Raw genomic sequence first — 14,031 nt, 5'->3', positions numbered from 1 at the left:
ATAATAGCCATGTTAAAACAATACTCTTTACTAATGGGAAAGGTGAGCCTGCTTCTTCTTCGTCAGCTTAGCCAGTCGAGGTTCAATTGAGGACAGTGCCACGCGCAATGGAGAATGAATATCCATAGTATTCCTGTACTTTGTTTTAATGACACTCATGGTTGAGAAGCCAGTCTCGCAGAGGTAAGTTGAAGGAAATGGGAGAAGGGTTTTCAGAGCAATTTCACTAAGCTCAGGTTATTCTGCTTTTACTTTTATCCAAAAGGAACCAAGCGATGTTGTAGTGTCGAAACTCACCTTCAATCCTTCGTCAGCAGCCAACTCCAACAATTTATCTTCCATAATGACACTTAAGTCGTCTTTCAATGGAATAAACGGATTTCGGATCCATCCATTTCCTTTCCGTGGATCTTCTTCTGCTGGAAAGTAAAACTGAAAACTGTCTGCCAGATTCGTCAAGTGTTCTCTGATAACATTTCGTAGAGATGTAATATTTAAATCTTCGCCTGCATCAGCGATGATTGTCGCTAATTGGTGAAACATGTCATAACAATCTCTTGACACTCGACTCTTCCATGCTTCTAGTTTTTGTTTCTGCCCATCAATCTTGTCTGCCAGTGTAAAACACGAAGCAATGCTTCCCTGCATGGAGGTGTTGAGATCATTAAAGATGGCAAAGATATCAGCCAAATAAGCCAGCTTCGCTAGCCAATCCACATCTCGGAACAATTGTGACCAATTTGTTTTTTTGTTCTGAAGAAACTCGACAAGCTCGTTTCGTAGCTCAAATACTCTTGACAGGACTTTTCCCCTCGATAACCAACATACCTCAGCATGCAAATAAAAGCTGTTTATGATCAGCTCCCATATTATCACATAATGCAGTGAATAGTCTCGAATTTAAAGCATTCACCTTTACATGGTTTACAATGTTTACAACCTCGCTGAGCACACTGTATAGTTCTGTTGACATTTTTTTTGTTGCAAGACTTTCTCGGTGGAGGAAGCAGTGCGTCGACTTGCATTCTGGGGCAAGCGCCTTAATTTGGGTAACCACTCCTGAATGCCGTCCTATCATGGCGGCAGCGCCATCAGAACAAACGCCTACACAAAACTTAAAATCCAATCCACATTTGTTAACGATGTGGTCGCTCACAGTCTTAAACAATTCAGAACTAGTTGTTTTTGATGGTAGTGAAGCAGAGAAAAAAAACTCTTCCTTCAAATCACCTCCATGTTCAAAACGTACATAAACCATCAGAATTGCCTGATTAGCGACGTCTGTACATTCATCAAGCTGCAAAGCAAAATATTTTGCTAATTTAATCTGTTCTATGACCTGATCTTCCATACCGTGAGCCAGATCGTGAATTCGTCGAAATAGAGTGTTATTTGAAAGTGGCACCTGAGCCACTTTCTTTGCCGCTGGCTCACCCAGCATTTCCATGCAGACATCTTTAATACAGCCTATCACTAGCGTCTCACCAATTGTGTATGGCTTCTTAGGGGGAGAGAGAGAGAGAGAGAGAGAGAGAGAGAGAGAGAGAGAGAGAGAGAGAGAAGAGAGAGAGGGGAGAGCATGAGAGAGCTGAGGTGTTGGGGGTGGGGTTTGGTAATTGTGTGTTTTGTTTTTGGTCTCTTTGTGCTGTCTTCTTTTTCTCTCTCTCTCTCTTCTTCTCGTCTCTCTCTCTCTTCTCTCTCTCTCTCTCTTGCTCTCTCTCTCTCTCTCTGCTCTCTCTCTCGCTCTCTCTTTCTCTCTTCTCTCTTCTCTCTCTCCTCTCCTCTCTCTCTCGCTTTCTCTCTCTCCTCTCGCTCTACTCTTGCTCTCTCTCTCTCTCCGGCTCTCCCCTCCTCCTACGTTTTGACTTTTCTTAATTAAACAAAAGTATGATCTCTGAAGGTGCTATCCTTTCTTTCTTTTCTGGAAACTCGCCGCGTACCAGCAACTGATGGTCTGCGTATCGGTACCGGTCCGCGGACCACCACTTTGGGTAGCACTGCTCTACACATCCACTCTATCCATGTCTTTCACTATTCTGTACGTATCAATGCGTTTCCTCCTCATTCTTCTAAACTCCAGCGAGTACAGGCCCAGTGCTGTCAAACGCTCATCATATGTTAACCTACTCATTCCTGGGATCATTCTTGCAAACCTCCTCTGGACCCTCTCAAGTTGGAAAAACTTCCACTTCCCACAATCATTATATTTAACAGGATCATGCCTAGCTTTCAGATTTAGTCACAGCACAGAAACAAGCCATTACGTCCCCAGCTCACACTGACCTCATGCACACATTTACACTAATCCAATGTGAATCCCTTTTTAGAATTTTCCCCACATTCGCTTCAACGCCTCAAGATTTTACCATTCATTTGCACTTGAGGGACAATTTACAATGGCCAATTAACTTTACACTATGCCTTTGGAACCTGGGAAAAAAACCAGAGCAAGTGGAAGATGCTCATGTGGTCAGGGAAAATATACAAACTTAGCACAGAGTGAACCTGAGGTCAGGATTGAGCCCATGCAACTGGAGTTATGATGTAACATTTGCTGACCCACTTTGCAGCACTTGTTGGTGAAAGTGAAGGGAAAGTGCTGCAGGTGTTCGTGCTTTGAACGAGTAGGGAAAGTTTCTGGAGTCTTCAGGGATTGGTATTGAAGAGGCCTGGATTCTTTTATAACTATGGTATTTTATTACAACTGGTTGTTGCTAACCGTTAGGTTCAATGGTCAACATTCCTCAGGAACTTCAGCATACAGGACAAGAGAAGTGTTTCCACTGAGAAGAGCACCCTGCCAGTGTAAATATGCTGTTCTCAAGCTTACCCCCTAGTCTAGTTCAGTCAAAAACCACTGAGTCAAGCACTGGAACAACTAATCTTTATTTTTAGATTGAACAGCAAATTCCCCTATACGATACCTAAACCACCGTGGGTTCGATCCTTGCATCTGCCTGGCCAAGCCCTTCATCTCGATGTAAGATGGAGCCACCTTTTATACGCCCACGAACTTTGATGGGCCGAACTTCATAGGGGTGGTCCCTTTACAATCCAATCAAACATATTAATTACATCAGTACATTATTGACAGTTCCCCAAACCAATTACAAAATCTCCTATGCATTGTTTCTAGGAGAAGCTTCTGGAAGGAAGCCAACTTAACTGAATAATGCAACATTTACCCTGGAACTCAAACAAACCTGCCAGGGCTTAACACTTTGGCCAATCAACAAACAGCAGGGTAACTGACTCGCAACATTATTTACACTATTTACAATGCTTTTGCAGTAATTCAATCAACTTAATGCATATATACTACTTTAGAGGTCCTCTGCAAAAATCTCATTCATTTTGTCAACTGAAGAGATACTCATACATCTCTTATCTGCAACATTGATCTGGGTCTTAGACTTACTGGCACCTTGTCTTGTTATATACAGAAACACAGACTTGACCAAAATGGCCTTACAATGCATGAATCCTCTGCTAAATGCTGGTTCTGTTCCTGCTCCTTTTTGGCCAGGATTTACATTCCTCCCTTTTATCATATGATAACCATCATTTATGATAACTAGTTGTACACTGGTGACTGTTACATTCTATCAAACATATTAACAACAAGATGATGATGTATCTTCCCAGAATGTCATCAAGCATCCTGAGTTTTCATGGGCGTAGCTTCATGATTCCCGTCTGATGAGTCTTCACTTCCCGAGTTTTCATGGGCGTGAATCCCCTCCATCCGTGTTGCCAATTCATCTGCGCTTGATCCATAGTAGAGTATAAAGTTCCTTTAAGAACCTGGGATAAAGTAAGTTAGCAGTCCATACTTCCACTGATATTCTTACAGTGGTGGAGATAGACCCATAAATTCCTTTCATCCACTGTCAACAGAAGGCCTCTCTATGTACACTGCTCTATGATACAAGCCTTCCCACACTATGATCCCAGCTAAACTGTGGTCAGTTATCTCCGCAGTCAAATTGTGATTTCCAATGTACTCTTAATGAAGGTTCCTCATAAGAATTTCAGCTGGATTCAGTCCAGATTTCCCTACAGGCATGACTCTTATTCAAATTAACCATGGGGAATGCTTCAATTCAGCCAAACTCAGTCCCAGCCTTTAATTTATTATTTTGATTTTCGGGGTCTGTCTTACCCTTTTCAATCCACAGCTTGTGGTCGATAAGCACAATTCAATTCAACTGCTGTGGAATTCCCAGCTGTTTAATTTCGTCAATTTATTTCAATATGTTAAATCAAGCCAAATAGGAATGCCGAATCTAGGGACAATTTTCTTTCCCCCTTGATAATAGTAGCCGCTTTATTATCCAGGGTTGGATAAATTTTGATCCACTGGTCAAATACATACACTCTGACTCCCACTCCCCTGGTACTTCTTCTAATCCAATATAACTTTCTTCTAACAACTCTTTTCTAGGTGGTTAGCATTGACTTCCTGAAGGGGAGCTTTGTCATTGCACTTCCTCATTCCTTATTCTTTTTATGCCATCTCTCACGTTCCCTGGATATTTGTTCATGTTCTACAATAACGGACATCTGCAAAGTTCTGTTCTTCCCTTGTTGATCTCTAAACAATCCTTCCCATCTCTGGTTGTCTGTCTGGGGGTGAGACAATAAAATATCAGGTTAATACTCAAATTCCAAATACTTTTAAGCCATATCTCATAAGCCATTTCCAAATACCAAATTTTAAAGTCCTTCCAATACATTACTATACAATTTGGGGGATCTAATTTAGAACTGGTCAATTTATTCCTAGAAGCTAAAATTTAGGCGCAAAGTAGGTGTCCCCGAACCACAGAGGAGTGTTCATTCCCCGGTTTCCATATTTAGTTCTTTTCCTCCATGGTCTCTAGAGGTGGTCAATATTTCTTCAGGTTCCTGAGACGTCGTTCTTCCTTTTTCACTGGTGTCAAATATTATGTTATGTTGGTACGGTTGAGCACTGGTGTAAGGTATATAGATCTTCATTTCCTTCTTGATGTTAAATTTGCAGGAGTAGGAATACCAATACGAGGAGCAGCTTTCTTTGTGTGTTGGCCTTTCCCAGATTGTAAACGTTTAAGGGACAAGACAGTATCACTTCTTCTCTGTCTCTGGGGAGCTACTTGGATGGAAATGATGGTTACACATCCTACCTGAGCTGTGTCTTCTGCCCATTCTTGAGGGTCCACATGCCCTTCATTTACCTCACTCCCCAGATAATGGCGTGTTATAGGCAACACTGTCCTGAAGGCACAATAACTCAACAAAAGTTTATTAAACAAGTTTATATTTGCTCCTATTCCTCACTCCTACACCTCCTGTGCAATAGATTCCTTCTCTTCCTTCCCTAGTACCAATCCGAGTTCCTTTCAGTTCTTTTTCTTTTGACACCAGCTACCTTGTCTCTTTTCTTAGTTCCTTTATTATTTTTTATGCACCTTTCTATCGGTGGGCTTTTCTTGATCCTAATCAGATACAATTAAGGCAGTTTCTTGGAATTGCTACCCCTCCTTTATAACTTCCTTCCAGGTATTTGTAAGGGGTTTTTCTCGTTCTGATTTTGAATAGTTTTTATTATTTCCACTGGACAATCTCAGTGTTATGAGGAGGGTATGTTCTATGTCCTCAGATTTCATTCGTGGATTCTGAGCCAAGGGTCAGGTTACTCTGTCCACATTATGGACTGGCTGGCAGATCAGGACTACAAAAATGGATTTGATTGCGAGAAAGGTGTTTGGTTTCCCGCCCCCTGATCCTCTGGCCAGCGTCCACTCCTGTGATCTTCAGGGTCACAAGTACCCCTATAGCCCCTAGGGATCCACAGACTTCTTGGACCTCGTGACCCTCTCCTTCGACCCCTTCCTCCTCTTCACTCTCTCATGGGGCAAGCTTTGCTCCAACGCCCCGTCTCTCCACAGACATAACACTGATCTGGTTTAATTGTTCAGTAACTTCTCCATTGGAACTGAGGGAAAACAGGGTCCCAACCAGGGGGAAGAACAGAAGGAGGAGGAAGGGAGATGCCAACATCCGCAGTCATTCCTTGCCAACATCCGCCAGTCATTCCTTGCCAATTTGCCTGACCCACTGAGTTACTGCAGCACTTTGTGTCTTTTTTTTAAAATAAACCAGCATCTCAGTTCTTTGCTTCCACCTAGTTTTCCACCTGATATAGTCCCATTTGCCTGCATTTGGCCCAAATCCCTCTGAACCGTGTGATTTCACTAAACAACATCCCATTTCCCCATTTCACTGAAATTCCCAATGTATGAATGAACTAATCATTCTAGAGCATCAGCTTGGTGCCCGTTTTCCTGAGAGATTTATCTTGTATTGATGCTTCTGTGCAACAATTCCACCGTGATTGCTGCATGCCTGATTGTTGCTAACTTGTAGTGAAAGAGGAAGCAATTTATCTGGAGCAGCTCTGCGTCAAGTAGGCCCAACTTAAAAGTGCTTCTATAACCATCAGTGCTATTAGTCTGGTTGGCTTGCTCAGTGGTAAAGGCAATGTGAGGGGACTTGACAGATGTCAGGATGGGACGAAGAATCATGTCTTTCTGAGAGGAAACTGGGCTCTGACCATTACTATTCGCCAAGGCACTGTGGCTCAGTGGTAAAGCTGCTGACTTACAGCGCGGACTTACAGAGAGCCAGGTAGAGACTACGGTGCTGTCTATATGGAGTTTCTACATTCTCCCTGTCATCATGTGGGTTTCTCTGGGTGCTCCAGTTTCTGCCCACAAAATTATTATTGCCCAATTTAAATCACCATTCACCCTTTCCAAACTCAGCCAAAAAAGATATTGATTAGATTCTTAATCAGGCTACTATTACAGTCACTGTCATTCTGTTAATGAGGTTATAAATTTGCTCTCTGGTATGTTTTATCAGAAGTAAAATAACTTCCATCACCATTTTAGTCACTAAAGAAGCAGAACTGGCTTTACTATCTCTGTCCTCCCTCCTCTTTCTTGATCTCTCTGTCTCCATCCCAGGGGACAGATTATTGTTTGCATTCCCTGCCCAGGTTAAGCATATCGTAATTGCCACAAAGACACATACACAATGCTGGAGTAACACAGTAATCAGGGCAGCATATTAGGAGCACATGGATAGGTGAAATTTGCGGTCGTGATCCTACTTCAGACTGATCATCATTACACACCCATGTTCTCCAGGTATGATGCCTGACCTGTTGTGATATTCCAGTACTTTGTGTCTTTTTTGTAAACCAGCATCCTTGTAAACCAGCATTTTGTAAACCAGTTCCTTGTTTATTCATAATTGCTGCATCTATTTGCCACTCCCATCCAATTTAGACCAGAGGAGCATGTTTTTCTTGCTTTGTCTTAAACACAATGGATATCCTTAATCCATCCGCTTTCTAAAGGGGCAAGTTTCCACTTTGGCAGCGATCAGCAGATCCGCTGCAGATTGCACCTGATATTAATTCTCTTTTGTGCTAACTTTGATTTGCACTGAAACTTCCAATTAATTCTCCCTGAGTTGGGGATGGGGTTGACATTAGGTATTGGGTTGAGAATGGTTGCTCTGGTTTGTTTTGAGCAAGGCTTTATCAACTGACGCAGAAAATCATGAAAATTTGAATTGTACTGATTGCACTTTTTGCTCAACATTTTGTAAATTCAGACATTGATTTCAACACTTATTCTGCAAGAGCAGAATTACAGGTTTAACAACAGGTGTAGAACTTAATTCGTTTCATTGTCCTGGCACTTGCTCATTGCAGCCAGGAACTTGATGAAGAATGTGCAAGGGCCAGACTTTGGACTTTTTGTTTCTTGTCTAATTAAGGCTGTAGCTTAATTAGTCTGTTGCTTAATTCCTGCCCCATTAATTTTAATTTCTCCAAAGCTCTATGAACTTGGTGTTAATTCACTTTGTCGTGGTCTCCCCATATTTCACATTGCTGTTTGCTTAGAATAGCACAGAAGCTGACCCCGACTGCCCTAGTAGTTGGCCCAGTGGTGCAGCTGGTAGAGCTGTTGCCTCACTGCACCAGAGATCTGGGTTTGATTCTGATCTTGGGTGCTGTCTGTGTGGAGTTTCAAAGGTCTTTTATTGTCACATGTACTAATTAAGGTACAGTGATATTTGAATTACCATAGAGCCATAAAAAAAGCAACAAGACACACAATTGCATAAAAGTTAACATAAACATCCACCACAGTGGATTCCTCACTGTGATGGAAGGAAATAAAATAGCATCTTCTTCCCTCTTTATACTCCCGCGGTCTGGGCAGTTGAACCATCCGTCAGGGTAATCAAAGTTCCCGCAGCCGGAGATTGAAGCCCCCCTGCGTCGGGGAGGTCGAAGCTCCCGCATCGGAGCGATCAAAGCTCCTGCGGCTTGGAGCTCCCTAAGTCGGTCTCTAACCAGGGACCACAAGCTCCACGATGTTAAAGTCCGCAGGCTCCCGCGGTTGTACTTCTCAATGTCGGTCTCCAGCAGAGGCCGTCAACTCCATGATGTTAGGCCGCAGTGTGGACGGAGATACGATACGCAATAAAGTTGCATCTCCATCGAGGATAGGGATTAAAAATGTTTTCCCCAACACCCACCACCACCACCCCCCCCCCCCCCGTTTCCATGCCGAATCGCTAGATTAAATGAAACAGAGTGATAAGAGGCATTAGGGATGATTTCAACTCCTGCACACCAGACGTAATGATGATCTTTACTTCGGTCCGATCCCCTAGAGCTTGAAATTGAAGTGTCACTCTGGCTGCGAAGAGGGACAAACATGGTGTGAAATTCACATGCCAGAAAAAAAGGCTGAATAAAAAAGAGTTATCTACTTGCCTCAAATCTCCAGGCAGATTCCAGGCAAGCAGAATAAATGCACAGCATGATGAGCAGACTAGTAGTGAAGATACCACTTGGATCTTGTGAGAAACATTTATTCTGAGTACATTTGCATTATAATTAGTCCCTGCTTCAATTTTGAAGAGCATAGTTTGGATTTTAAGCAAATATATAGTGACTGCTTGCTACAGTGCAGCAGAGATTTATGCACCACTTTTCCTTTTCCCAAAGTGCTGAAGTGTACACATTGTGGGGGTCTCTTATTACAGCCTGCGCCATTCATTCAATTTTCTTAATTGAACGCAAGTTCTGTGATGGGTTGGGCACAGATGGATGATAAAAGGAAAATAGCTGATAAGTTATAGACAAGTTTCCACTTGTACAGTAGGCACAGATCTAACACCCTTGTGTTGGATTGAGCTCAGACAGGTTTTGCTGGGGTGGTGTCAGTTGAAGTTGACATTGCTGAAAACTCTGAGTGTGTAATCATTTCACTGGTTACAAATGGTTTAGATTTCTCTTCTCTGCATGTGACACTCTGCCTAATTTCATTTCAAGGTTTCACTCTAATTAAAGGCCTTCCCCAAATAGTCACTCTTGGTCGCTTGAATCCCAAGCCTGTACCCGCAGATTGTTATCATGGAACCAAATGCTCGAGGAATACAGAAACACGGAATTGATTGAAGGCTTAAACGGTGCGATTGTCATTTAAGGATACAACAAGGGAATGATTTGTGACATTCATGACTAATACAGTGTGGGCCAAAACAGCTTGTGGCTTCAAAATCTGGGGCTTTGTATCACTGTGACTAGTGCAGTGAAGTGCCGAATCAGAACAAAGCCCATCAGTCATTATTAAAGTGCAGGAAAGAATGGTTGCACTGTGGAATCTGTATTGCACACAGTTCAAAAAAAGTCACTGTGCAGATCTCAGTGGGTTAAGGTGCTGGAGCGCTATTCCCATCCCCCGTTGCAACAGCTGTTCGTGAAGACCTGTTACAGATGCGTAGGGTCCAGCAAAGGCTCAGCAACACTCCGGAGAACAGGGCTGAAAAGTTTTAGAAAGCAACTGTGTACTAATCAGATGAAAGCAAAGTGTTACTAATTTCAACACATTGTATAGTATGGAGGAGGAGCGTCTTTCCTTTCAACACGGAGATTCTGCTCTGCGTGAAACAGACTTAAGAACCGATCTCTCTCTCACTTACTCCCCCCTCTCTCTCTTCTCTCTTGTTTCTGCAAAGCTTGAAACGGGGCCAGCAAATTAAGAGCAAAGTGGATAATATTTGTCTTTGAGGGGTGTTGCAAGATTCCGAACAAGTGGAACAAGACTGGCGTTAATGCAAGATTTTGAATTTCAAAAGTTGTTCAGCTAAGACAAAAAGTCTCCAGAGCATGGAATGAGGGGGTCTGTTGCTACGTGCGTGGTATTCCCAGAGTTCCTTAGACGAATTTAGAGCAACTTGCAGGCTTTTCAGCTGCTGAATTCTGCTGAAAGGAAGAGACAGCCCAGTCAAGAAAAGTAAGACTTTAAAACGCTCAAAGGCAGAGGAGAGAAGAAAACAGACAAGGCAATTTATTACTTACCAACCAGCCTCTAATTCACTAACTGACTTCTGGTCAGCTGGAGGTAACTTACTTAAATGGGTGGTGTGGTGGCAGGGTGGTCTCTATGCAAGATGAGATCACCCCGGTGAAGAAATGTAATGTTCTTTTCTGTTGTAAAAGTGATCAGCAGAAATGCTGCCTGCAGGAGTCACTGCGTGTCTGACTAGTACACCGGACTTGGACTTGCTTGTTTAATTTCTATTACAGTTTATCGTATCACTCGGAAAAACACAGCAGAGTTTTTTCTTCATCATCTATGTGTGTGCAACCTTTTCCATGGGGACCCACTTTAAGTGAATTGATTCATGTTTAAAGCAACAGGAGGCAGCGTTGAAGTGACATTTGGTTTACAAGGCTCGGATTATGAACCTTTCTCCTGTTACACCGTGTGTCCAGTGATTGCATCAACAAGTTTGCATGTAAAGAATGAACAACCCCCCAACTTCTTCTAATAATTGGATTGCTATTCCTGATTTGCACAGAGCTAAACTATGACTATATTTATCTAGAGGCAGACAGTCTGTGGCAGAGGATATATCGGACCGTTTAAAATAGATACTGAACTCTTGGTGTCAATTTAAGATGGTTCCAACCGAGAGCTGAATTATGCTGTTGAAATTGCATTTGAGAAATAGTTTTGCAGGTGCTAATTCATGTGCAGCTCAAGAGCGTTTGCCTCTGAAGAGCCAGTGCATGCCAATGTCCTGAAAGCAAAAGCCAAGGATAATTGGTGAGTGTTCGGTATACATAGTGAAGTATCACGGATCAAAATGGAGGAAGCCTCTGGAAATCAATATTCGAATGGAGATGATGCTGGAATCCCCGAATCCATGGAGTTACCCATTGCTGAGCCTGACCTGCACCGAATGTACCTGTCTTGTTTACCTGACCGCTACATGAAGGCAAAAATGAGCTTGGCAGCCTACCTCATCGATTGGGCCATTGCATTACTTTGCAAGGTAAGAATTTCACCACAATGTAGAATGAGCTAGGATGCTTTACTGTGAATTATGCACCCTTGCTATGGTAAACAATATAGTATATCATGCAGAAATATCAGACCCTGGGCTTGACTTTCACAGTGGATGGTAGGGGCCTGAGGAATGTGTTAGAACCGAGTACAACTGAGGATTTACTGCAAGGTTGCTAGGGCTTGAGGTACTGGGTTACAGGGAGGTTGGATAGGCTAGGGCTCTATTGTTTGGAGCATAGGAGATTGAGGGGTGATCTTACAGATGTGTTTGGAATCATGAAGGTCATAGATAGAGTGAATGCACAGTCTGTTCCCCAGGGTTGGTGAATGACGAACTAGATGGCGTAGGCTTAAGTTGAGAGGGGAAAGATTTAGTAGGAACCTGAGAATTCCTAAATATATGAAGTCAACTGCCAGATGAAATGGTTGAGGCAGGTACAATAACAATAACAATATTTAAGGGATATTTGGGCATGGATAAGAAAGATTTAAAGGGATATGGGTCAAATGCAGGCAAAAAGGACTACCATAGACTAGTATCTTGGTCTGCATGGACAAATTGGATGACGGGACCTGTTTCTGTGCTGTACAATAATTTGATGACTCTGATGTGCAGTATCTTTCATAATCATTTTGTTATGCTTCAAAACTAAACATTATTACTAAGCAAAACTAAGAAATATTTTGAATTGATGGCTATTGAAATTTAGGCAAATTTGCAGCAAATTTGCATTTATCTCGGAACCAGAAATAACTTTGAAGTAATTTAGATTTGGCAGAGAAGGAGGCAATTTGGCCCATCGGGTTCATGCTAGCTTAGTACAATCCTACCGACCATGATCCTCCATTTATTTATTTTAACCTATTCCTGCCCATCAACTTTATCTTGATTTTCCTGCCACCCACCTACACGGGGTAATTTACAGCACCCAATTAGCCAACAATCAACATGTCTTTGGGATATGGAAGAAAACAGGAGCAGTCTTGGGAAATACAGTTACAGGAATGATATGCAAACTCCACAGAGACAGCACCGAAGATCTCGATTAAACTCGAAACCTGGAACTGTGATGCAGCAGCAACACTACCTGCAGTGTCAGATCACCATAGACACAAAATGCTGGAGTAACTCAGTGGGACAGATAGCATCTCTGGAGAGAAGGAATGGATGATGTTTCAGGTCGAGACCCTTCTTCAGACTTCTGCAGTGTCAGATTACCAGTTTACTGTGGCAGGGAATTCCCTTATGGAATTCCCTGCCACAGAGGGCAGTGGAGGCCAAGTCACTGGATGGATTTAAGAGAGATTTAGATAGAGCTCTAGGGGCTAGTGGAGTCAAGGGATATGGGGAGAAGGCAGGCACAGGTTATTGATAGGGGACGATCAGCCATGATCACAATGAATGACGGTGCTGGCTTGAATGGCCGAATGGCCTCCTCCTGCACCTATTTTCTATGTTACTTAATACTAGCCGATTGAGTGATAACAATTAACCAGGATACTGGGGACACTCTTGCTGTTCTTCTCCGATTAATTCCTTGGGATCTTTTATATTCATCTGAGAGGGCTGTCAGGACCCTTAACTCTATTAATCCAAAAGCAATATATTTGGAAAGGATGAGATATGAATCTGGAACATTTGCCGTTTTAATTAAACTCTCAGCAACCAGATTCAGAAGAAGGGGTTAAATCAAATGAACTTCAAGATTTACGAGAATGTTGTCTCGAGGGTCTGAACTATAGGGAGTGGTTAAACAGGCTGGGACTCCATTCCCTGAAGCACAGGAGGATGAGGGGTGATCTTATAAAGGTGTATAAAATCATGAGAGAAATAGATTGGGTGGATGCGCAGTCTCTTGCCCAGAGTGGGGGAATCAAGAACCAGAGGGCTTAGGTTTGAGATGAAGAGGGACATATTTTATAGGAACCTGAGGGGTAACCTTTTCCGCAAAAGGTGGCGGGTGTATGGAATGAGCTGCCAGGGAAAGTAGTTATGGCAGGGACTATCGCAACGTTTAAAAAGTAATTAGGTTTAGAGGCATATGGGCTAAACGTAGGCAAGTGGAACTAGTGTAGATGGGACATGTTGTTTGGTGTGGGCAGGTATAGCCAAAGGGGCTATTTCCACACTATATAACTCTATGACCATGTGTATTCTGGAAGAAAAAAAATATTTCACTGAATAATTATGCTGTGAAACAAACTCTTCTTGTTCCTGTGTTTTCTCCCATTGTTGAAAATGGGTTCCGTGTTTGTTTCTTATCATGTCCCTTTAGGCACATAACATAACACAGTAGCATCAAAGTCAATAAAGAACCCAAGGCCATTGTTGAATCAGTATAGTTTAGATTTATAAAGAGCAAATCTGTTTGGACTCCAGATGGCACTTGGCTGTGCCATGTGGCAGGGTCAATGTCATGGAGTTTAGCTCATAACCATAAGCCCTGCTGCATCTTTAACAAATTAGTGGCTCCTCAGTATGAATAAAAGCAATTGATACTAGATTGAGTGTTACAGCACATGAAGATCTTAGTTTTGCTTCATGGTCTGTGAAGTTAACTGAACTTGCTTGAGAATGTAAAGATAGATTTACTATTGCCCTTCGTGT

At 42.5% G+C, this 14,031-nt stretch overlaps 2 protein-coding genes and 1 long non-coding RNA gene across 8 annotated transcripts in view; 1 reads left to right on the top strand and 2 right to left on the bottom strand.

The window, feature by feature from the left end:
* LOC116980140 (SCAN domain-containing protein 3-like) lies at window positions 1-2,220 on the bottom strand. Its single transcript, XM_033032250.1, is given in 3 exon segments — window positions 1-840; window positions 842-1,501; window positions 2,197-2,220. Coding segments are annotated over 3 exon segments (1,494 nt in total). The 3' UTR covers window positions 1-30.
* Window positions 2,221-2,868: 648 nt separating this feature from the next.
* LOC116979706 lies at window positions 2,869-10,616 on the bottom strand. Its single transcript, XR_004413766.1, has 2 exons — window positions 10,482-10,616; window positions 2,869-4,626 (listed from the first exon to the last, which is right to left on the bottom strand). It is a non-coding gene; the product is annotated as an uncharacterized LOC116979706 (long non-coding RNA).
* The window catches only part of LOC116979703 (rho guanine nucleotide exchange factor 4-like), a 361,797-nt gene continuing 357,555 nt past the window's right edge, over window positions 9,790-14,031 (top strand). For 3 of the 6 annotated variants that reach the window (XM_033031416.1, XM_033031413.1, XM_033031412.1), the window contains exon 1: window positions 9,790-11,409. In XM_033031416.1, the coding sequence (XP_032887307.1) occupies window positions 11,221-11,409 (189 nt within the window). In that variant the 5' untranslated portion in view covers window positions 9,790-11,220. The remainder of the gene's footprint in view (window positions 11,410-14,031) is intronic. The other 3 variants (XM_033031411.1, XM_033031414.1, XM_033031417.1) reach the window with 3 other exon arrangements.

The sequence above is a fragment of the Amblyraja radiata genome, chromosome 13 (assembly GCF_010909765.2).
Source record: "Amblyraja radiata isolate CabotCenter1 chromosome 13, sAmbRad1.1.pri, whole genome shotgun sequence".
Taxonomy (NCBI): Eukaryota; Metazoa; Chordata; class Chondrichthyes; order Rajiformes; family Rajidae; genus Amblyraja; species Amblyraja radiata.
The sequence above is the reverse complement of the archived record's forward strand: the minus strand, read 5'-3'. Positions and strand labels throughout refer to the sequence as shown.